The 22,965-nt window shown below is 42.8% G+C and overlaps 1 protein-coding gene across 6 annotated transcripts in view; it reads left to right on the top strand.

The window, feature by feature from the left end:
• The first annotated feature begins 2,736 nt into the window (after positions 1 to 2,736).
• epha3 (eph receptor A3) overlaps positions 2,737 to 22,965 on the top strand; it is a 163,311-nt gene continuing 143,082 nt past the window's right edge. For all 6 annotated transcript variants that reach the window (XM_083777084.1, XM_083777082.1, XM_083777085.1 and 3 more), the window contains exon 1: positions 2,737 to 2,936. In XM_083777084.1, the coding sequence (XP_083633210.1) occupies positions 2,813 to 2,936 (124 nt within the window). In that variant the 5' untranslated portion in view covers positions 2,737 to 2,812. The remainder of the gene's footprint in view (positions 2,937 to 22,965) is intronic.

The raw sequence follows: 22,965 nt of genomic DNA on the forward strand, positions 1-22,965 counted from the left end.
GCCCTGTCATAATGCTATAGCAATACACACCATAGATCAGCTTTACTATGGCCCTGTCATAATGCTATAGAAATACACACCATAGATCAGCTTTACTATGGTCCTGTCATAATGCTATAGAAATACACACCATAGATCAGCTTTACTAGGGCCCTGTCATAATGCTATAGCAATACACACCATAGATCAGCTTTACTATGGACCTGTCATAATGCCATAGAAATACACACCATAGATCAGCTTTACTATGGCCCTGTCATAATGCTATAGAAATACACACCATAGATCAGCTTTACTATGGCCCTGTCATAATGCTATAGAAATACACACCATATAGGTCAGCTTTACTATGGCCCTGTCATAATGCCATAGAAATACACACCATAGATCAGCTTTACTATGGCCCTGTCATAATGCCATAGAAATACACACCATAGATCAGCTTTACTATGGCCCTGTCATAATGCTATAGCAATACACACCATAGATCAGCTTTACTATGGCCCTGTCATAATGCTATAGAAATACACACCATAGATCAGCTTTACTATGGCCCTGTCATAATGCTATAGAAATACACACCATAGATCAGCTTTACTATGGCCCTGTCATAATGCTATAGAAATACACACCATAGATCAGCTTTACTATGGCCCTGTCATAATGCTATAGAAATACACACCATAGATCAGCTTTACTATGGCCCTGTCATAATGCTATAGAAATACACACCATAGATCAGCTTTACTATTGTCCTGTCATAATACTATAGAAATACACACCATAGATCAGCTTTACTATGGCCCTGTCATAATGCTATAGCAATACACACCATAGATCAGCTTTACTATGGCCCTGTCATAATACTATAGCAATACACACCATAGATCAGCTTTACTAGTGTCCTGTCATAATACTATAGAAATACACACCATAGATCAGCTTTACAACGACTCTGTCAGAACAGTATATATAGATCAGCTTTACTATGACCCTGTGTCGTAACACTATAGAAAAATACACCATAGATCAGCTATACTATGGCCAAAACAGGATCATTTCTAGCCTATTATATTTTAAAAGGATTATAAAATAATTTGTGACCAGAACATGGGTTAGGATTAAGCAGCTCATCTTTCTGTGGTTGGTGCATGGCATAATGACATAGATTATTGTTTGATAGTTCCTCAAATTAACACAAATTAAAGAAAATAGGAACATATAGGCCTAGTTGTGTTTGGTACGCTGATGACGTCAGCATACACAACATGGCCTAACTAAAACGGCCAAGCTTTACAGATCTACTACTTTTGATGATTTTGCGTGATGAAGGGTGTCAACATAAGGGTGTTAATTTACAAAAACAAAACAAACAAAAAACTATTTCATCTGTGCAAATTTCAACACATGCAATTGGTTTGGTTTGGGCATTATACAGCTTTTGTCCTCACACGTCTCAATATTTTCCATTGACGATGAAAGGAGAAATTAGGTCAAATGTCCACCAAATATGACGTAAAGTTTGTCCCCACACATCTCAATATTTGCCAGTGACGATGAAAGGAGAAATTAGGTCAAATGTCCACCAAATATGATGTGAATTTGTGGCAACACAAACATTAAATGCCATTGACAATAGAGCACAGAAGTCCTGACGTCACTGTCAGTAGAGGGCGTCAGTCCCCAGGTTCGTGTACTTTTTATTTGCATTGTAATCTCCATAGGGGGCCTCATATAAGAACTGTGTTTGAAAAATAAACCGATCACCCCGGCCTTTTCGCTCATATGGATATGAAGCATTGACTGAAGGTGGAAATGTACACATATATACCCAAAGAGTAAAAAAATAAGCGTTAGAAATTAGTCAAACAACCCAGAGACTATACATTTCCGGGTAGGCGGGTGGCTACATCTGCCCGTCGCACAATAGAAACTGAATGTTAATTACGTTTATTTTAATTTTATTGATATTTAATGTTTCGTGGTTAGTACGAGTCGAGTCACCACCAGCTGAGCTTACATCAACGAGGAATCTCAGGAACGCAATGTGTTGACAGCTGGGCGTGACGTATATTAGCAGCGACATTGCCTTCATATGTAGTTTCAAGGCTTTTGCGGCCACATTAATTCCATTTTCTCCAGAAACTGGCTGTATCAAATATGAATGGACATCATTAACGACGCACAGCCACTCCCCTGACAGAAAGGCCGGGGTGGTCGGTTTATTTTTCAAACACAGTTCTTATATGAAGCGACCTAAAATCGCCCTATGGAGATTTCACTGCAAAAAATACATGAACCTGTGTATTGGCGCCCTCTACTGAAAGTGACATCAGACTTCGGTGCTCTATAAGGGGAAATTTACATCATGTAAATATGACTAAAATCTTGTCCCCACACATCTCAATATTTGACATTGACAATTAAAGGATAAATTAAATCATTAATTGTTAATCGTTTGTAGCCTAGTCTATATGACAATTAATCACAAGATTCGCAACTGAGACACTCTTCATCATCATCATCATCATCATCCTCATCTTTCCGTGCTAAAAGTGACCTCTGGTGAACTTTTCCTTCTCTTTCTTTTTTTCCCCCTTTTTAAACATGGTTTCTTTAGGACCTAGCGGGGAGAAAGCAGCGCTGCCTGTCTACTAGGTTCAGAGAGAGAGAGAGAGAGAGAGAGAGAGCGAGAGAGAGAGTCTCAGTCAGTCTCAGTCAGTCAGTAAGCTCTGGGTCTACATGGAGTTATGTTGTACCTCTGGCCGCTGCATCGCTGCTTCTCTCTGTAGTGAAGAACCGCCGTCCCGTCATGTCTGCCTCCGCCGCCGCTGTGGATACTATTATTATTAAACACAGACATATTAGGAGCCTTTATTCTTTCATTCTTCTACTAATGTCCTCCGCTTCCAGCGTCACCTACCCCAACAATGAAGGTAAGAAAGAACACGAGCCATGTGTGCAGCTGCAGGAGGACAGGGACTAGGGAATGTTTTCGTGCGTGCTTGCTTGTGACTGTGTTTTCAGTTGTCAATATCGGAGTGGTGGGCAGCGGGCTGCTTGCTATAAGTGCAGTCAGATGGATCATCGGGAGTCCCGATTCGGGACTTTATAGCCTCAGTGACCCTCCGCGGAAAGGAAAGGAGAGGAGAGGGGACCGGGAGTCCGGGACTCCGGGGTCCGAGAAAGTAAAAAGCCGTTGGTTGGTCCTTGGTTTGTTATAAAAGAAAGAGTGATACTGATCGGACCACGGTTAGCGGGGAGATAAAGACAGAAAGACCACCTTCTAACGGCAGGGGTCGAGACGTAACTCGGCTAAAACCCCGATCCGATTGAAGCAGGACAGGGCAGGTTAACGCGGCCGTGTCTGTCAATGTGTTTTAGGCTACGTTGTATGGATTCTATTTTCTGTTCTAACACGGAGTTTTATTATTATGATTATTTGTTGTAGTTCCATAAACTGTCAGATTGATTGCAGCCAGGGAACTCCGTGCCCGGGAGTTCCCTGCAATCAAGTCAATCTGTTTATTATTACACCATGAGGACACAATAGGCTGTGTGCAGCGGACATGCACGCACGCAAGTTTAAACTAGAGAAAATATAACGGGGATCGTTATGAGCAGCTTTCTGAATCTGAACCTAAATAGAATTAGGCCACCCTAGTCAATTAATACTCCCTTGTTTTGTATGCAGATTTGTATTATCACGGGTTAGAAAGCTCGTTTAGCTATATCGCATTGTTTTGCTTATGGATATGGGTTACATATATCAGTGATTCTTTCTCAACTCTTTTTTTTTTTAATATCAAGGACCCCCAGACAGTCCCGTGTTTGCATTAGATCACCGTCAACCCCCATATTTATTTATTTCTGGGAACCCCCAATCTTCACTGTAAAATCCTCAGTGCTAATTTAGGCAATTAACAAATGGAACCAAATTGACCCGAAATTGTATTGGAGTTACAGACCCCTCTAAGGGACCTTATTGGTCCTTTGGGAGCCCTTCTTCAAGAGTCCAATTAATGACATGTTTTTATGTTGACTAATAGCCCGTCAAAAGTAATGCATCTGGTTGTGAGGATATGATAATTCATCTGTCTGGCTTATTTTTCCTGATACTACGACATTAAAAGCCTTACATTATTTGGAATACTTGAATTGCATGCCAGTTGTGCAATTCCGTATAGCCTATAGGCCTACTTGTCGGCTAGAATAATAGAATAATGCTTTATCGTTGTGTTCAAGTGGAGTGTCCGTGGCCATGTCACATATACGTCTACCCCACGTCTCATATAGGCTATGAAATCACTGGTATACTTGTGTTTTAATAAGGTAAATGCAAGGTTTAACGATTTATGATACTATTAGGCAATATAGGCTTCAGTCTGAAGTTTTTATATATTTATTTGCAACATGAACGAAGCTTTTATTTGACAGGGACAATTACACAAAAACAATTTGTATCAAAAACATGAAACCGTTGCGTGATTGTATTGGCTTGTATGTAGCCGAATTTGCGCCCAGTCCCAAGATCGTATAAAACAAAATGGTAGAGAATGATACGTTATTGCAGTAGGCCTAGACATTGCCGTTTAGATGTAGGCCTATAACACGGCTGTAGACCTATATTATGTTGTCTTGAAGACAGGCGAGCGATTAGTTTGACTAAAGCTCCCTCCTTACGCATTATAATTAAATTGATCATGGTAGGCTATAACTGAGATAACATTATTTTACTAATAGCTCCATTAACGCGAGCTGCAACAGAGTATACATTTGATTTTCAACATAGATTATCGTTTTTTAGTTCAATTGACTGTGATCGCTTTTATTTGATCATTCGTCGGCGCGCAGATCAATAGGCCATTTAAAGATATGTATCATGTAATCCATGGTCTGTGAAATCTATAAGAGAAAGTTGATGAAAATGAAATGCCAGCATATATAGGCCTATTTTTGATTGATTGGAACTTGGAAGAGGTCACTGTGACAGTGACTGTCAAGTGCATGGGCCTACTTCGTCCTATTTGTGAAGGATAATTTTGCCTAGACCAACTAATCGTTGTATATATGCCAACATGATCATATTTTAATTCACCTTGACTTATTATCTTGATTTACCTTTCCACATAAACAGTTTGGCCAGTGGTTCTCAAAGTGTACGTGGTCCGGGCTCTGCATGGAACAACAAAGAGCCTATAGGCCTATACGCTATTTGCAGAAGATGGGGTCCGCGGCCAAATAGCTGCATAGGCATACATGTGGCTGTGAGGGTCCTTGACATGACATTTTTTAAGAAGCACTTTTATAGTAGGCCTATCCTTTTATATTCTGTTTTTATAGCCCTCTATCTATATGAAAACTTTCGACTTTTGTGTGTGTGTGTGTGTGTGTGTGTGTGTGTGTGTGTGTGTGTGTGTGTGTGTGTGTGTGTGTGTGCGCGCGCGCGGCGCGCCGCATGCGTGCGTGCGTGTTGTTTACCGCTGGCTCTCAATTATAATTATGATTATGATGAAGTTGAGGATCTTAACTCGTCACTAATGTGTTCCACCGTCTACCAGTGAGTGGCGCTGCAGAGCCGACAGTCTGTCTACTCTATAGAAACACATTAGACCTCTCCCACCGTCTCTTTCTGTACTCAGAAAGCAACAAAAACAAGTTAAAATGTATTTTTTGCATCTCTATGCATGGGTGTTTAATTATCACTGTGTGGGTCTGTTATGTACCGGGGTTCGGTGGCGTGCTGTTGAATTCGGTGTTGGGTGAAAATGTTAAACAGACCTGACAGTTAAAATGTCATGTATTATTATCATTTCTTTTTAATATAGGCCTATATATCATAAAAGCTTTTGTAAAAATAATTGTGTTGTCTGCATGATTTAGAAGGCAACACAAATAGATTAATTAATGTAACAGCCTACTCGGCCCACAATAAACGTTAAAGTGGGATTTTGCAAGCAATGGCAGCTGCCATAACTTCATGGCTCCAGGGGAAAAATACATTTACTTCAAATCCTTGGGTGTCGTTTTGTCTATCTGCGTTGATTATTCTGATTATACTGTAATAAAATTACAGTAAAATAATACCATGCCAATTTGAACAAACTGATCGCTTTCACAACTCCACAAGGCATATATTCTCCACAGTAGGGTAGGCTACTTGTACCCCCCCTAATCTTTACACATGGTATTGGTATACCCAGGTGGTTCAGGTGCAATGCATCATTGTTGATTAGCAGTATTGGAGGAGCATGCAGTAGTCCGAGGTGGAAAGCCTTATGGTGACGCGAGGAGCAGTGGTGCGTTTTTGGCACAGAGAGAGATCGAGAGGCCTATTGTTTTTTTGTTGTGCTTATAGTTGTCAAAATGCAGATTAGAAGACCTCCCTGTTCCTGAATGCATGTTTTGGTAAAAAAAAAAAGAAAAAAAGACTGACGTAGCAGCAGCAAACAGACCAGGTGAAGAACAGAAGAAGATAAGAAGTTACACGTACACCGCCCGACTTGATATTTTTTAGGGAAATTAAGGCAGAAATGGGGGGAAATAGCCGTACATAACTGCAAAGAATGTTCGGTGACGTATCGCCATACCTCAGCTTATTGTGCTGAAAATCCTCAGGTTTAATTTAACTCCGGGAGTGCGTAAATGGAACCAAATGGACCCGTACCGTCCGACGTCTGTATGGGTTCATTTGGTTCCATTTACACAGTCCCAGAGTTATACGAAATCAACATATCATCAATCATATAGGCTGGCAAAATTGCAAATTAATACTTCAACACTGAGGGGATAAACGGTCAAAAACTATACTACAATTAATTAAAAAAATAATTATTCCAATTCATTGATTATTGCTATTCTTATTACATTTCCTCAAGCTATCGTTGTTTTTAGTCCACGTATGGCACGTCACTGTTTAGGGAGTATAATTGTGGACCTTATTGGGTGTTGGGTTCTCATGGAACTCTCATTTCATTTCATAAAAAGAGAAAGAGCTTTAAAATAACAACAGCCAAGTACATTACGAGCTTTCTGTGGCTTCTGGGCTCTGGTGACGTATTAGTTCAGGATATGAATGGAGATGATTATTGTTATTACACATAAAACGCACATATTATTTTTAAAGGAGGATAATGAGTGTGCTGTATAGCTACTTTACAAAGCCATAAAGTTTGGTGGTCATACTTTTACGAAGATATTAAAGTGATCGGCCAATTAGTTCTGGGATTAAACTTTGTTATGGGGCCACAAGTCAAAGGTACAGTAGCCGCCAGTAGGCTAACCTTTTATTATTATTATTTCAGAGCTACCAACCTGCACACATTTTGTGTACCAACCACGCAATTCTAGGTGTCTATACACCTAGAATTGCGTGGTTGGTACACAAAATGTGTGCAGGTTGGTAGCTCTGTTATTTACTTTCCTGCAACATGCATATTAATTAATAAAGCCGACTTACTTCACATAGATCCAAAAAATAATAATAGCCTAATAACGCAATAACTTTTACTAACTCATACATCTCAGAGGCAAATATTGTTTTTAAATGTGACTTTACTAGTAGTTACTTTGTAGATCTGTATTTGTCTTTACAAAACAGACTAAAGCGCTTAAGCCCTACATTTCGGCAATTTGAAAATTTGATCTACAAACTCACAATGTCACAATGCAACATACTGTGAGCTTGTAGATCTGCTATTTTCAAAAGAGTTTTATAAATTTGAAAGGTTGTGAAATGGGACATTCTGTATAGTTATACATTTTAAGCTATATTTGGATACCAATAGCCTACCTTTGTAGGCTACTTTTACTCAAGTTTGAATTCCGGACTTTTTTCTTGGCTACTACATTTCAGTATTATTGATACTTTTTGAGTAAACCATCTGTGTATGTATAGCCTACTGTTTCCGCCAGTTGTGTGCGTGTTGTTATGAAGTGGAAGGCATGGCTTTCTATCAGCTCTCCCATCTCGGAGGTCCCGTGCCTACACCAACAAACCCCAACTTTCTTTAATTCCTTCTAAAGGACACATTTATTTTCTCTACCATTTAGACCTAATGGTCTTGAGCAAACTTTGGGCAGATATTATCTCGACTGTAAAAAAGAAAAAAAAGGCTACTTGTCCAAGGTGGGACATTTCTTTTCTCTCACTGAGGAGGTTAACTCCGGACACATGATAGCCCAGCTGATGTTTTTTCCCCTACCTAATCATACTACAGCCAGAGAGCGTAGCAGATCCACAAGCTCGAAACATCTTTCGACAATATAATGCAGGACATTCCCTAGAAAGTGTGTTTCTTATTTCCATATAGTTCGAAAATCATGCAAGGCAAGCTGTAATGTTGTAGTCGTGCTGGATTGCATGGCGTCCTGCTAAGCACTCCTCCGAGGCAGCGGGAGGCCTGGGTTATATTTAGCCGGGCAGAGCGCACCCTTCTGCCCGCCAGAGTGCAGGGGCCTTACCCCGGGACCGACGGGGCGGGGGGAGCCTTGTCATGCCGGCATAGTTTACTGAGGTTGCGTTTAGGAATACCAGGCTGAGCAGTTCCGCCGGCTATACGGAGTGTACGCCCAAGGCCACTATGTGTTTCGAGGCGTTTTGTTATTTGCAGAAACCTTTTTATCTCCATATTCTAACTTCTTGTGTTTTTTCGAAAACTAATACTCTATACTTGATCATACTACAGCCAGCATTGCACAAAAGCATCAAAAGGAGCTGATCCATAAGCTCGAAACGTGGCGCGAAGGTGCCTGTTTTGAGCTTGTAGATCTGCTACTTTTGCTATTTTTTTATTTGAATCCTGAAACGTCACAGTTTTGGACGATATAATGCAGGAGGACATTATCTTTGTATAAGAAACCAGCAAGTGTGTTTTTTTTTTTCCATATAGTTCAAACATCATGCAAGGCAAACTTTTGTGTTGGAGTCGTGCTGTATTGCGTGGCGTCCCACTAAGCGCTCCTCAGAGGCAGCGGGAGGCCTGGGTTATATTTAGCCGGGCAGAGTGCAACTGCACCCTCCTGCCCACCAAAGCACAGGGGCCTTGCCCTGGCACAGGACGGTACAGGGGAGCCTCGCCGTGCCGTATATACGGTCTCCGGGCTGGAGCGCTTGTTTTGTGTGAAAGCGCGATGGTAGCGTGTGTGTGTGTGTGTGTGTGTGTCCGGCGGAATCGCTGATCACCTTAAAACACGATCACCCTAATTATTTTGCGCTGACCTCACACCGATCGCTCTGTGGGGCGGTTCTTCTTGTATTCTTGTATTTCTTTTTACTGAGAATAAGGTTAGAAATCGTTTTAGGGTTAGGCATAGTTTTACTGGGATTATTAAATTTAGGAATAGGGTTAAGCCCAAACCACACCAATGGGTCGCTATGCAATGTCGACGTTGGTGACATGCGCCACCATGCGTTACATTTAGGAATACCAGGCTAAGCAGTTATGCCGTTGTACGCATGAGGCCACTGTGTTTTGAAGCGAGCGTTATGGTATTTGCAGAAACCTCTCCATATTCTAACTTGTGTGTGTGTGTGTGTGTGTGTGTGTGTGTGTGTGTGTGTGTGTGTGTGTGTGTGTGTGTGTGTGTGTGTGTGCGCGCGCATGTGTGCGTGCGCGCTTCTTATATAGGCTAATTGCTACCTCACTGATGCTCAATATAAGATGATATGGCAACATTTCTGTCTACCTACTTCTGTGTCTCAAAGGAGGGCTGTGGACAGTTAAGAACTTTATTTCTGACCCATTTATTTCCTGTGTTCTTAGCGGTTCCTCTCTCTTCCCCCCCAATGGAAAAAAAGGAATAAATAAATCCCTTCTTTCCTTTACATCTGCAAACCTGTGATGTGACAATAAATTTGATTCTGATTCTGAAACCATGCCTACTGGTGAACATCAACGCTAGACAGCTTTTCTCAAACCTTGTTAGCTGTCCAGGAAAATAAATACTGTATATTAGCTTGGATTCCCCATTGATGATGTCACTGGTAGGCATGTTTTTGAACTGTCAATAAAAAAAAACTGCTACTTTGAGGATGAAACCATGAAAAGCACTAAGACTTGTTTACATCAGCCTTCCATTAAGAGAGTTGCGTCAATGAGGGGGAAGAACAAGGTGCTGCTTCTAAACTCTGACACAGAAAACGAATCACCTGCATGGAATTTCTTGACAGAAAGTAGCTCATAACATGCAATGTTGGTGAGTTTAACGTAGTTTAATACAATCCAATTTCAGACTTTTCTGTTTGGATGAATGGGCTGTCAAGGCCAGAAAGTAGTTCTTTGCTACTCGGTAGGCGTACAATTATGTCACGCGCATAGCCTCTACTGTATGTGTGTGTGTGTCTCTGTCGGGTGGAAACATTGTAAGTCCAAAAGCTATCCGCTATTTTCACTCCTTTTGTGTGACATTTCTGTAGGCCTATGACAAAATAAGGCCATTAATCTGCGGGCGGAAAAAAAACAACATAAAAAATCTGGAGATAAGAGGTTCCCACCCCGACAGTGACTGCACTGCGTGACGCTTTGCTCCTGGTTGAGGAGAGAGAGAGAGAGAGAGAGACCTAGACAGAGTGTGGTGGAGGATGGGTTTGGACCGAGTAGCAACATCAGACACAGAGACTCTGGTGTTTGAATAATTCAGAACAGGGAGGTGGTGAGTGCTTCACCCCGTACACACACACACACACACACACACACACACACACACACACACACACACACACACACACACAACCTGGGTGTGGTTTGAAACTTGATCCAACAAGATTCTTTGTCCTTTGTCCTTTTTTTTTTATAAATGTTTTTATCCCACAATTTTGTAACCCATTTTCCACCTGCTGCTAATTGCCTAAGCTGTAATCCTGGGCGCTATATTATGTACTGTTCTAGGCGTATCACGGGCTCCCAGGGGCCACATGTGCAATTCGGTGTGGTGTTGTCTGACATGTTGAAAAATGAAAATCTCCATATACTGTATTTGGCACAGTATATGCACATACTATGTGCCTTTGACTATCATTGTTCTGACAGGCACATCATTCCGACGGCACGTTGGTCCGACTCGCCCCATTACTAACCCTGTCCCTATCCCTAACAGTACATGAAGCAACGCATTCGGAATAAAGGGATGACGGAATTATGGGCAGTCCCCTTCCCCTCGACATCGCCCCTGGGGCCCGTTCTATCGTGTCTGACATCAGTGCCTGTTGAAAATCCATATGTGCACATGCAGGTAGAGAGTATTATTTTGATGCTGTATTAACCCATCTTGCTGGGGAAGCCCTGGAGCCATTTGTAATGTGTGCACTGGATTGGATTATTGGATGTGTGATTGATGAGGGCAGGGCATTGGCACTATGTTGGTGGGAGTGTCATATATAAGGCGGCACGTGGATGAAATCAACCCTCAACGTCTTCTGACAGACATACTAGGGGTTGGAACATGCACCCAGCAAGCGGGTGGTGCCAGGGGGGTCCGTTTAAACCTTAATCCGGTCGTTTAAACGGACCCCTCGCCAACCTTAATCCGGTCGTTTAAACGGACCCCTCACCAACCTTAATCCGGTCGTTTTAACGGACCCCTCACCAACCTTATCACAAAAATGATATGAGCAGGATTCGAACCCACTCAACCCAGGAGGTATGGATTGAAAGTCTATTGCCTAACGAGGCATGCTACGAGCTGGTTGCTGGAATTCTTTTCCAGAGTCTACTTCATTATAACACGCCCGAGTCATGTAAAATAAAAATAAAAACCCGCCCAGTAAGAGAGGGGTTGGGGGAGGGGAAGCCTCGCCCCTGTGAGGCGAGGCTTCCCCTCCCCCATCCTCTCCCACATGTCTGTCAGAAGACGTTGAGGGTTGCTTTCACCCAACACCTATAAGGCGCAACACCCCCTCTCAAGGAACCTCTGGGGGTCCACCGGCCGAGCCCAACTTTGAGAGCTGGACTGATCAGCTCCACATTTCCTGTGGTCACTGCCAGTTAAGACTCCCAACGCGCATCATTTGTACATGTGTTTTATATTGTTTTGAAATATTCCTTACTTTAATTTAATAATGGAAGTCAGATCGGGGGGCTAATGCCTCGCCCAATTGCAGTAGATCAAAGGCAAAAAACACAGATGGCTGATTCTTTTATTGAACATCAGATCCAAGTGGATGACGAACGGCCGAACCATGTGGAGGTTACTGGAAGAGTCGCGTCAATGCATGGGTCGGTGCATGGCGCACCGGTTCTGGTTGCACGGGTGGATGGTTGTTCTGTTCTCACGGGTGCATGGTTGTTCTGGTGTGCGACCAGAACAACCATGCACCCGTGCAACCAGAAAAACCATGCACCATGGTGCACCGGTTCTGGTTGCACGGCTGCATGGTTGTTCTGGTTGCACGGGTGGATGGTTGTTCTGGTTGCACGGGTGGATGGTTGTTCTGATGGTTGTTCTGGTTGCAGAACACCCACACTTTTTTGATTTGTGCGGAATACTGTGAATGAAGCCGTGGTCATCACCATGCTGGCTTGTGCTGGATATTTTCATGACAATAATATTACCAGAAACACAAAGAGCTAGCCCTGAATGACCATAATGACCATGTACACTCTCAGTGTTATGAGGGTCCTTGCAGTTTAGTTGAACTCATAATGTGTCGTAGAAAACCTGGAGACTTGACATTCAGTAATTGGATCTTATGATCACCAGTAAGACTGGGGCGAGAAGCGACCTCGCCCTAAACGGCGAAGAAGTGTTTGTCACGGACACATTGATGACCCCTGTGAGGACACTGTGACCTTGTGTGTGTGTGTGTGTGTGTGTGTGTGTGTTTGTTTATATATATGTTGCTGTCTTTGACGTGCATGTCATATCTTGCTATTTATACCCTCTGCTCCAATGGGGTGTGTATGGAAGCTGCTCCAATGGGGTGTGAATGGGAGCTGCTCCAATGGGGTGTGTATGGAAGCTGGAGGACTACGGTTAGCCTGCCAAATAATGGTAAATATGTTTTGACCTAATCTAATCCACAATCCTCAAATTTAAATTAATTAATTAATACATTATTTCAGATTTTTCTTTTCACAGATTCATTGTTAGGCTATTTAGGCTAGTATTGAATCTAACAATTATAAAAGAAAGGGAAAATGAGAATCTAAAGTTTCACAATATCAACTCTGGGTTTTATGCCCTAACAACAGTCCGTTGCCATTTTCAGATTAATTATAGGAAGTTCAGTTGACAGTCTTTGTCAAGTTAAGATTTGTCAAATCCCATTCCAAGTGGACACGACTGCCTTCCAAAGTTTGCGTGCCCTGCATGGGTAGTTAACCCGTCCTGGCGGAGATCCCTGTGCTCTTTTCTTTCTGCTCATGATCTGCTTGGCACGTTGCAGCGTACTGATGAAATGTTTAAATCTAACGTTCTCCACCACTGAAAAGGTTGCGTGTCGCCCCGACTGCGCTCGTTACTTCTTGAGTGCGGTTCGCAGGGTCGAATGATGTGGGAGTTTGGCTCTGAAATGGAATGGAATTGTTGGCTGTCATCTTTTTTACCAGACAGATGGTGAAATGAAAGATAATGCAGATTGGAGTCTGGACGCTACTGGAGTTGATCAGATCTCTGCCTCAAAAAGATTCCTATTCTCTCAGGCTTATGACAATTGTTTGTTGTTTTGTTTCTTTGTTTTGTTGTTTGTTGTTCATTTTGTAAAGCGTCCTTGTGTTCATGAAAGACGCTATATGAATTCAAGCTATTATTAATATTATTAATAATATTTTGTAGTAATATCGTAGATTTATTCTTAGATCAGTAGTCAAACCTTTTAATTTCAAGGACCCCCATAGACCACCACCCCCCTTCAAAATCATGCATGTGCAGAATGAAGAATCCACAGAAAACAACTATTACATAAGCCTCGCGGCTTCCCTCGGACATGTACATGCACGGGAGTAATAGAGTAACAGAATGAAATGACGAGAATCGTGATACAGGCTTCGGGCTTGCAATTTAAATACACTGTATTGAATGTCAATTTTGATATGTATAAGTATCGTGACAACCTTATTTGGAACTATATAATATATGGTATAGTGTTTGAATTATGAACTATACAGTAGTGTATGGAATTACAGCAGCGTCTGGAACTATTGCTTGGTCACCCCATGAAACGTTACTTGTTATCTCTGAGCACACTGAAGCAATCAGTTTCATGCTATTTTGGCAAACGATTGAATATTGTGTGTGGATATTCTACAATGGAAGTGTATGGGAGAGCCATAACTCTGCACACTCCCATCTGCCTATAGTCTGCCTTCCTATAATACAGCTGTGTGTGTGTGTGTGTGTGTGTGTGTGTGTGTGTGTGTGTGTGTGTGTGTGTACGTTTTGAAGTGTGCATCTGCATGCAGCTGGTAGCGCCCACCCCTCCCTCGGATAATATGCGATATGCGCGTCATCTAATTTTCCTCTCTCAAATTCCCCCGCTCGGCTTCAATTTGGACGCCGGGTCTCCGGCTCGTTGAGAAATGTAGATTGTAGCCAATGGGGCTCCGCGAGGCCCCGCTGCCGCCGCCATTATCTGACATGTACAGATAGCATTATTAGAAGCCTAATGGGAATCCATCCACGTATTCAAGGCCCTCTGCCTGCCTGCGCACGGCTCACATTACCGGCCCGACGCAGGTGAGGCGCAATTTAATGGCTGTCCAACTTTTGTGTGTGTGTGTGTGTATTTCAGAACCCTCTGAAAACCTTTGCTGTCCTCTCCCAAAAGCTTTGTAAAGGCTAGGTAGTCCTATTTTGACGTTACGTTTAGAGATTTTAGATATGGAGTTATACCTACTGTACACACGTGGTCGCTCGCTTTGGTGTCGCACGGCAGAAAATTGCCGATCTGTAAGCTCACGGCAGCATCGCAGTGGGGTGTGTGTGTGTGTGTGCGTGCACTGTACTTGTGTTTGAGATATTACTGTATACTAAATGTTCCCTCAAGTATAGTAGGAAATAGAGGCTGTGAGGACAATTTGTCTGGTCTCCACACAAAATAAATGACTGTTTTATGGACGGTTAAAATAGATTTCCATGGGTAAGCCTTACAATTATTAAGACATCCAGGCTAGGATTAGACATTTAGAGGCTAGTTTTACGGGTTGGCTGAGGTTTGACTTATCCCGGATTTTTTCTTAGTTATGCGCCTGATGTCTCGCACCAAAAATAGACGAGCTATAAGCTCACAGTGCATCGTGCTGTGACACATGCGGGCTTATACTGTAGATCTTGTATGTATTTTGTGGTGCACACAATGTCAGCGTGCAACCGGGCTCGGTGTTTAGGGTGAAAATAACAAGTCCTCACAACTATAGGGTGTGTGTGTGTGTGTGTGTGTGTGTATGAGTGTGTGACTGTGTGTGTGTGCTCACGTGTGTGTGCGTGCGTGCACTTTTCCTCGTCTCCTCGGCCGATAACGATCTCACTCGCCTGCGAGGAAGTGATTTCCCTCTCGATCCTTTCTCATAGAATATAGCTTAAATCACTGCACTTGTAAAAATCTCTTCTCTGGTCCTTGTCGTCAGGTAGAAAACTTGTATCTCCATTTTATTTTATACCGTATATAGATGTATTTTTTTTTTCCATAAACGCTCTACTTCATCATGACTGCAGTGTCATTCAAAATATAGCAAAAATAGCTGATCTACAAGCTCACAGCGCTGCTCATCGCGACATGTTGTGAACATATAGATGGGCTATTTTCGCTATTTTGGGAAACTGATTGAAAGGGAAACAACAAATGCAAACAAATGTGAATTTACCTTTTGAGAATAAAGTCCAAACCTTTAAAAGGTTTATAGCTCTTTTCAACTTGTGAAAGCTGATTTGCTTTTATTGTGTTTCTGAAGGTCTCGCATCCTTTCCATGTGCCGGAAATAGCTGATCTGCAAGCCACGACGTGCCATGGACGCGGCGCGTTGTGTGATTGCATATCAGCTATTTTCGGCATGCAACACTTCATATGACGAAGCATAAGTCAGGCCTCACTTTTTTTTCTTTTTGCCGAGCCAAGGCGATGCACACATCGCTCCTTGTCGCAAAATAAACAGTGTAAGGGACAGTAGGTCTGGACACGGTGTTGGTAAGCTATGAGCTTTTCTCATTGGCACAAACTAAACAACAAGTTTACCACAGTGTTTGGGACATGTTCTTTGAGTTGTGAGCTGCACCAGAGAAAAGCATGCCAGAGAAACATTACATGAATTTGGTTTGTTGGACTCAGGTTTAGCAGGACCGGGCTGGACTTTTGGCCCTGTGCAGTGCTTTGTATGAGATCAGCACCGTAATTTCCCAATTTATTTTATCATCTTCCAAAAAAAATAAAAAACAGTTTTAGATACTGTATATATATAAATTTAAAAAACGGTGAAATTTATTAACAAGTACTTGTGACTAAATAACTACATTGGATCCATTTTGAACACAGGCTTATTTTTCTCCCATTTGTCTGAAAAGTACAATTTATTTTGACATACAAGGTTTCGACGATAAGTAGTGCTATGCTGCTACCAGCGTGTGTGTGTGTTTGTGTGTGTGTGTGTGTGTGTGTGTGTGTTGTTCTCCCCATATTTTTTATTTTCTCAGTGAATAGAAGCTACAGCTGCAGGGCCCTCTTTTTAGGCTTCAAGATGTGCGTGCGTGTGCACATTTTTGCATACACAAGGGTGGTTGTGTGCGGGAGAGAAACTGTGGGTGTGTATGAGTATGAGTGTGTATTGCGTGCATGTGTGTGTGCACGCGTGTCCACACTATAGAGATGTGAATGCTCTCAGCATTGCGAGGAAAAAGAGGCTGAGTCTGTTTCAAACTCCAGAGAGAGAGAGGGAGGGAGGGAGGGGGGGGATTGGAATGATGGAGACATCAGGGACAATGATTGGTTCATTAATTTTCATTATAGCTGATTATTCACTATTATCTTGTGTGATGCAGAGTTTGCATGTTTTTTGATCTGTTTCAAATACAAATTAAGGTGTTTTTAATCGTGTGATTATCATCGGGAAAACGGCCAAATAACTGCAACACATCATATCACACTGACATCTTAGCCTGATGTGTGTGTGTGTGTGTGTGTGTGAGGACCACACACACACACACACACACACACACACACACACTCACACACAACAGGCTACACACTAAAAGCTGTGTGTAGACTGTTCCAATCTGTTGACTTAGATTAAAGCTCTCAGTAACGACTGATTGTCTCCACCAGGCCGAAGGCATGTGGGGAGAGTATGTTTTGCACTCCGTCCGTCCGTGTGTCCGTCCGTCCGTCCGTCCGTGTGTGTGTGTGTGTGTGTGTGTGTGTGTGTGTGTGTGTGTGTGTGTGTCCGTCCGTCCGTCCGTGTGTCCGTGAGCAGCTAATCTCGGCCACCGTTAACCCGGTCGATGCCACATTTTGCACACACACTCCCTGGATGCCAACGATGAACCTCTGCCCCAAACTTTCCAGAACGGCCTGTTATAGCGCCACCAGGAGGCCGCTTTGTGCAAAACAAGTTTTTGCACAGTACACCTACAGATTTTGTCCAAACATCACGCAAATTGGTACACAGTCTCTCTAGAGCCATTCAACGAAACCGGTCTTTCAGATTTCTCAGACTCCATCCTGATTGGTTAAGATTGGCTTCCAAAGTTCACAGGAGTGCTCAGTTTCAAACAAAATGCTGCAAATCATGAACACATCGTGTGATTTCCGTGAAATTGTGCACCCACATTCCCACTAGGCCGAGGACGAAATGCCACATGAACAATTTCAACTCAGCCTCAAGGTGGCGCTATAACTGGCCGAAAAGTGTTTTTACCTCTAACTGCACGGATCTGTGGATAACTTTGTATGCCAACTCCCTAGAGGCCAAGGAAAAACCTTTGCCTGGAATTTTTCACATCTGCTCTTTATAGCGCCACCAGGAGGCCGACATATGTAAAACACATTTTCTATTATTACTCCTTCAGATTTTATCCAAATTTCACGCAAATCGGTACACACTATCTCCATAGTCATGTGATCAACACGGAGCGCCACCATTTCCCATCTTCCATCCTGATTGGCTAAGATTGGCTTCCAAAGCTCACACGATTCGTCCATTTCGAAAAAAGGCCACAAATCACAAACACAGTGTGCAATTTCCGTTAAATTATACACGCACATTTTCACTAGGCCCAGGACGACATGCCACAATTTTTTCCTCAAAATCAGCCTCACGGTGGCGCTATAACAGGCCAATTCCTGTTTTTAGCTATAACTGCATCGATCTGTATACAACTTATGTATGCACACATGGAAAAACATTGTACCTGCATCCCTCCAACACGAACCTCCGGCCCAAATCTTCCTCAACAGCCTGTTATAGCGCCACCATGAGGCCACAACCTGACCTGCCCTGGTGGAGACCTGTGCCGATTGGCACTTTGTCTAGTTCAGTCCTGTGGAGTCCATAGAAGTCAGCATGTCTTCTATGGAAGTTTGCGACATGTTGCAAGTTTATAGACCGGCTATTTTCGGTTGTTGGTTTTTGTAGGTGTAAACATTTATGTGACAACTGTTGAAAATAGCAGATACTGTATTGTGAGCTTGTACATCTGCTACTTAAAAGTAACATTTTGAAGTAAAAGTAGAAATGACAAATACTCCAGCAGTGTAAAAGTGCCCCAAACTTCTACTTGCGTGAATGCACGTAGTTAGGCTCCTTTCCACCACTGCTGGCGGTGGTGATTCCTACGTGGTGCAGAATGCACGTCGATCCGCGTAGGAACCCAAACACTGAAATCACTTTAAAATCTTTGTTTTGTCTCTCGGCAACGCTGACTTCTTCCCAGACGGAGTATCGATGAATATCGACAGCTTTCTGCGAACAACAGAGAACGTTGTTATTATTGCTCAACTTCCAAGTAACGCTGTCTGGAAAAAACAACATGGACTTCTGGCTCCCATCGCATGCTTTCCCCCCGCCCTATGCACGTGCACGTGCGACACACACACACAGGTTTTTACGCACAGTAAAATACAAAGAAGTTTAGGGAAGATAGGGTTTCTCCAATTCTACTATACTTGTGTGGAGACATCTGGTCCTCACAAGTACACACACACACACACACAGACACACACATGCGTGCAACGTGAATTGTTGACATGTCGAAGTGACACCGTTCTAACTTTGACAAGTTCATCTTGACAGCTGTGTGTGTGTGTGTGTGTGTGTGTGTGTGTGTGTGTGTGTGTGTGTGTGTGTGTGTGTGTGTGTGTGTGTGTGTGTGTGTGTGTGTGTGTGTGTGCTGTACCTAGTTGCAGTACTATACTTTAGTACTGTAAACATTGTAGTTGTACTTTACTCCGACATGATTATATGAAAACCTTAGTTTTGTATATTTTGCTATTGTTTTGGCATTATTACAAAACATACATCGATCTCCTCAACCCGACCAATTATGTACATTGGCCATTCGAATATCGCTTCTTTGTTTTGCTATTTGCTACTTTACTACTTCACTATTCTTACTTGATACTGCAAGTTTAATTTGACGCCAATACTTATTTTGTATTTAGTAGATTTTTTTTACTGCAGGACTTTTACTGTGTAGAGTACCAACCCAGAGAATACCAACCCAGTGTTTACCAAACTTTTCGGGCGAGGCCCAAAAGAGACATTTTGCCCGGGACCCACAGAAGTGAAAATGCATGGACGATCTACAAGCTTACAACGGGCCGTTTCGTGCCACGTTGTGAGCTTGTAGATCGGCTATTTTCACTACTTCTAATTATCTATGTATCTCTATATAGTAGGAAAGAAATCACACTCGTGTGAAGTGACTTCATACATCACATTCATCTCAAATTTGGTACACACAAACACACAAAGCTGGGCATAGGAGCGCCCCTTTACTCGAGTCGTGACCCATACAAATTGGTCCGTGACTCACTGTTTGGGAAACTCGCTTTCTCTAACCCGCCAACCCCCCTACCCCTGTCCTGTCCAGCTGGACCAGGCTTTGATGCTCAACAAAACACACGCACACACACATGCACACACACACACACACACACACACACACACACACACACACACACACACACACGGAGCGCTAGGACAACAAAGCATGCCTCTGTGTTTGTTTACATGAGAGAGGCAGCTGTCCTCCTCAGCTGTAGTTCCTGCCTTGCTCATTATAGCCTATAGGTCCTTTTTGAGGGGCGCTAGGGGGCGCTGGCCTCTCCAATGCATGACTTGTGAAGATTATGTCATATTGGCAGCCAAGTCTATGAGATCTTTGAGAGGCGCCTAACTGCTCAAATGACTGGCTGTGTGTGTATGTCTGTATGTAAGACTGTCTGTCTGTGTGGAGCACGGTATTTCTTTGTAGTACGACCTCAACAGCTGCAATACTGCAATGCCAGCTGTGTTGTTGTCGATGGCTCTCAGTTCCCACCTGATGTTGTGTGGGAGTTCAGTTGACTGTCATGACTCTACCTTCACCCTGTTTTGGGCACCGTGCTACATTTACAATGTTAATGATAAACGTTAAGATTTCAAATATAAAGTGCTCAACCACGGATGTTAGGATTTTGCTCGGTGGGTATTAGCAATCGTGTATTCCAATTTGTTCAATACATTTTCTTTTGTTGGCTAGCTAGCTTATCGGTTGGGAGGTGTATTGCACTCTGATACATTATAACTTTTCTGAGAAAATGCAAAATCCTAACATCTGTGGCCATTTGAAATCTGAACGTGTAATGTAGACATCAACATTGTAAATGTATAGCAAGGAGCTCAAAACAGCGGGATGGTCTGCCATGATGCTTTTGAAGAACCAGCGTCACCAGGGCTAACATTTCCAGTGTTTTTAGTTTATTGAAAGAATATGCCATGCACGTGTTTCCAGTGCATGTAGCCTATACTGCAGGCCTTGTTGTTTCCAGTGCATGTAGCCTATACTGCAGGCCTTGTTGTTTCCAGTGCATGTAGCCTATACTGCAGGCCTTGTTGTTTCCAGTGCATGTAGCCTATACTGCAGGCCTTGTTGTTTCCAGTGCATGTAGCCTATACTGCAGGCCTTGTTGTTTCCAGTGCATGTAGCCTATACTGCAGGCCTTGTTGTTTCCAGTGCATATAGCCTATACTGCAGGCCTTGTTGTTTCCAGTGCATGTAGCCTATACTGCAGGCCTTGTTGTTTCCAGTGCATATAGCCTATACTGCAAGCCTTGTTGACTAGATTTAGAAAATATTTTGAAGCTTTTGCTCCTGAATTGATGGATTATTTACAGATTTTTTCTGTACTTGGTCTGGTCTGTTTCAGTGGTTGGAAGTAACTAATTACATTTTCTTAAGTACTGTACTTAAGTACAATTCTGAGGTATTTGTACTTTACTGGAGTATTTCCAATTTCCAATACTTTAACTTATTTGAAAACTTTAGTTACTTTGTTACTAGTTAATAGAGATGCGCCGATCGATCGGCCACCGATCATGATCGGCCGATCATGCCTGTATCGGATCGGATCGGATTCTCAAAATAAATCAAAATTGCCGATCAAAATGCCCGATCAAAACAGACAGTGGGACAGTGGCAAGTCTCCTTTAAGGGGGCGCCTGTTTTTGCAGCTCCGGTCGCTGTTGAGAGCTTGGGAAAAAATAAGAAATAAGTTACAGGTGGAGATGAAGTGAAGTTGGAACGGACAAGCAGATGCAAGCCAAGCTATTAGCTTAGCTTGTTAGCTTCAAGCTAACATCACAACCACTGGCTGGTGAGTGTTTTTAGCCACAGCAACATGTAGCCTGCCCAGTGCTCCTCCTCCTCCCCGGAGAAGTGTGTGGGAGCCCTGGAGACGGAGAGCACGGCCCCGCCCTGCACCCTCCGGCTCGCAGCCTCGCACTGAATGAGAAGAGCAGCCGGGCGATTCCCCGTCATTTGCATTTTGAACGGATCGTTCACGGAAGTGACCGGATCGGTTTCGTTCACCAAAAAGAACTAGTTCTTTTGATTCGTTCGTGACCGACTCATCTCTAAAGTCTTGTCCTGCCTGTTTCTGCAGCGCAGTTCGCTACGCGTTGAGAGCTTGTAGATCTGTCTATTTTTGCAGCGCTGGTGTCGGGGTTCGTTCACGTTGTCAATAAAAAAATTACTTAGATTAAAGGCGGAGATGAAGTTCAATCAGTGGGTTGAATCAGTAGCTACACGCTAATCTAAGCACTAAGCTAACGATCAGCGAGCCTATACAGTATACAAGTGCTAACACTAGCAGCCTGCTTTTTATTTTAGTCTGTACAGTGAAATGTTCAGTTGTCTGTGTCCGTGCACTGAACATGTACGGTATGTTATTATTATTATTATATTTTTGTATTTGATGAAAGAAGAAAGCTACAGTTTACTCTCCAAGTTGTCTCTAAGACAGTGGTTCCCAAACCTTTTCACGTCAAGGACCCCCAAATTGACACTGATCACCAGCCCACGGACCCCCATTTGAAAAGATATGCCAGGGACCCCCATAAAAAGATTGTAGCAGTGATTCTCAAATTTCTCCACCAGTTTAATTTCAAGGACCCCCAGTTTGACTACGAACCCCCATTTAATGCCATTCTATCTCTGAGACCCCAAATTATATTGTAAAATCAATGTTAACCCTGACGGGTCCATTTGGTTCCAAACTATCCTTTTAGCTGGGGACCCCCTGGAACTCCCTCAAGGACCCCTGGGGGTCCACGGACCCCACTTTGGGAACCACTGCATTTTGAGTCTCTACAGTTTACTCTGTAACCTCCAAGTTGTCTCTAAGAGAGTCTAGAGTGAAATATTGCACGTTGCCTCAGCTTGCAAAAAAACTTTCTCATCTCCTAATTTTTATACTTACAATGTCAATGATGTTTAAGAAGAGTACAGTAGAAACTACAGTAAGTATATATGCTACACAATGGAAAAAAATATGGATTT

The sequence above is a fragment of the Protomyctophum parallelum genome (genome assembly GCF_964188405.1).
Source record: "Protomyctophum parallelum genome assembly, chromosome: 11".
NCBI lineage: Eukaryota > Metazoa > Chordata > Actinopteri > Myctophiformes > Myctophidae > Protomyctophum > Protomyctophum parallelum.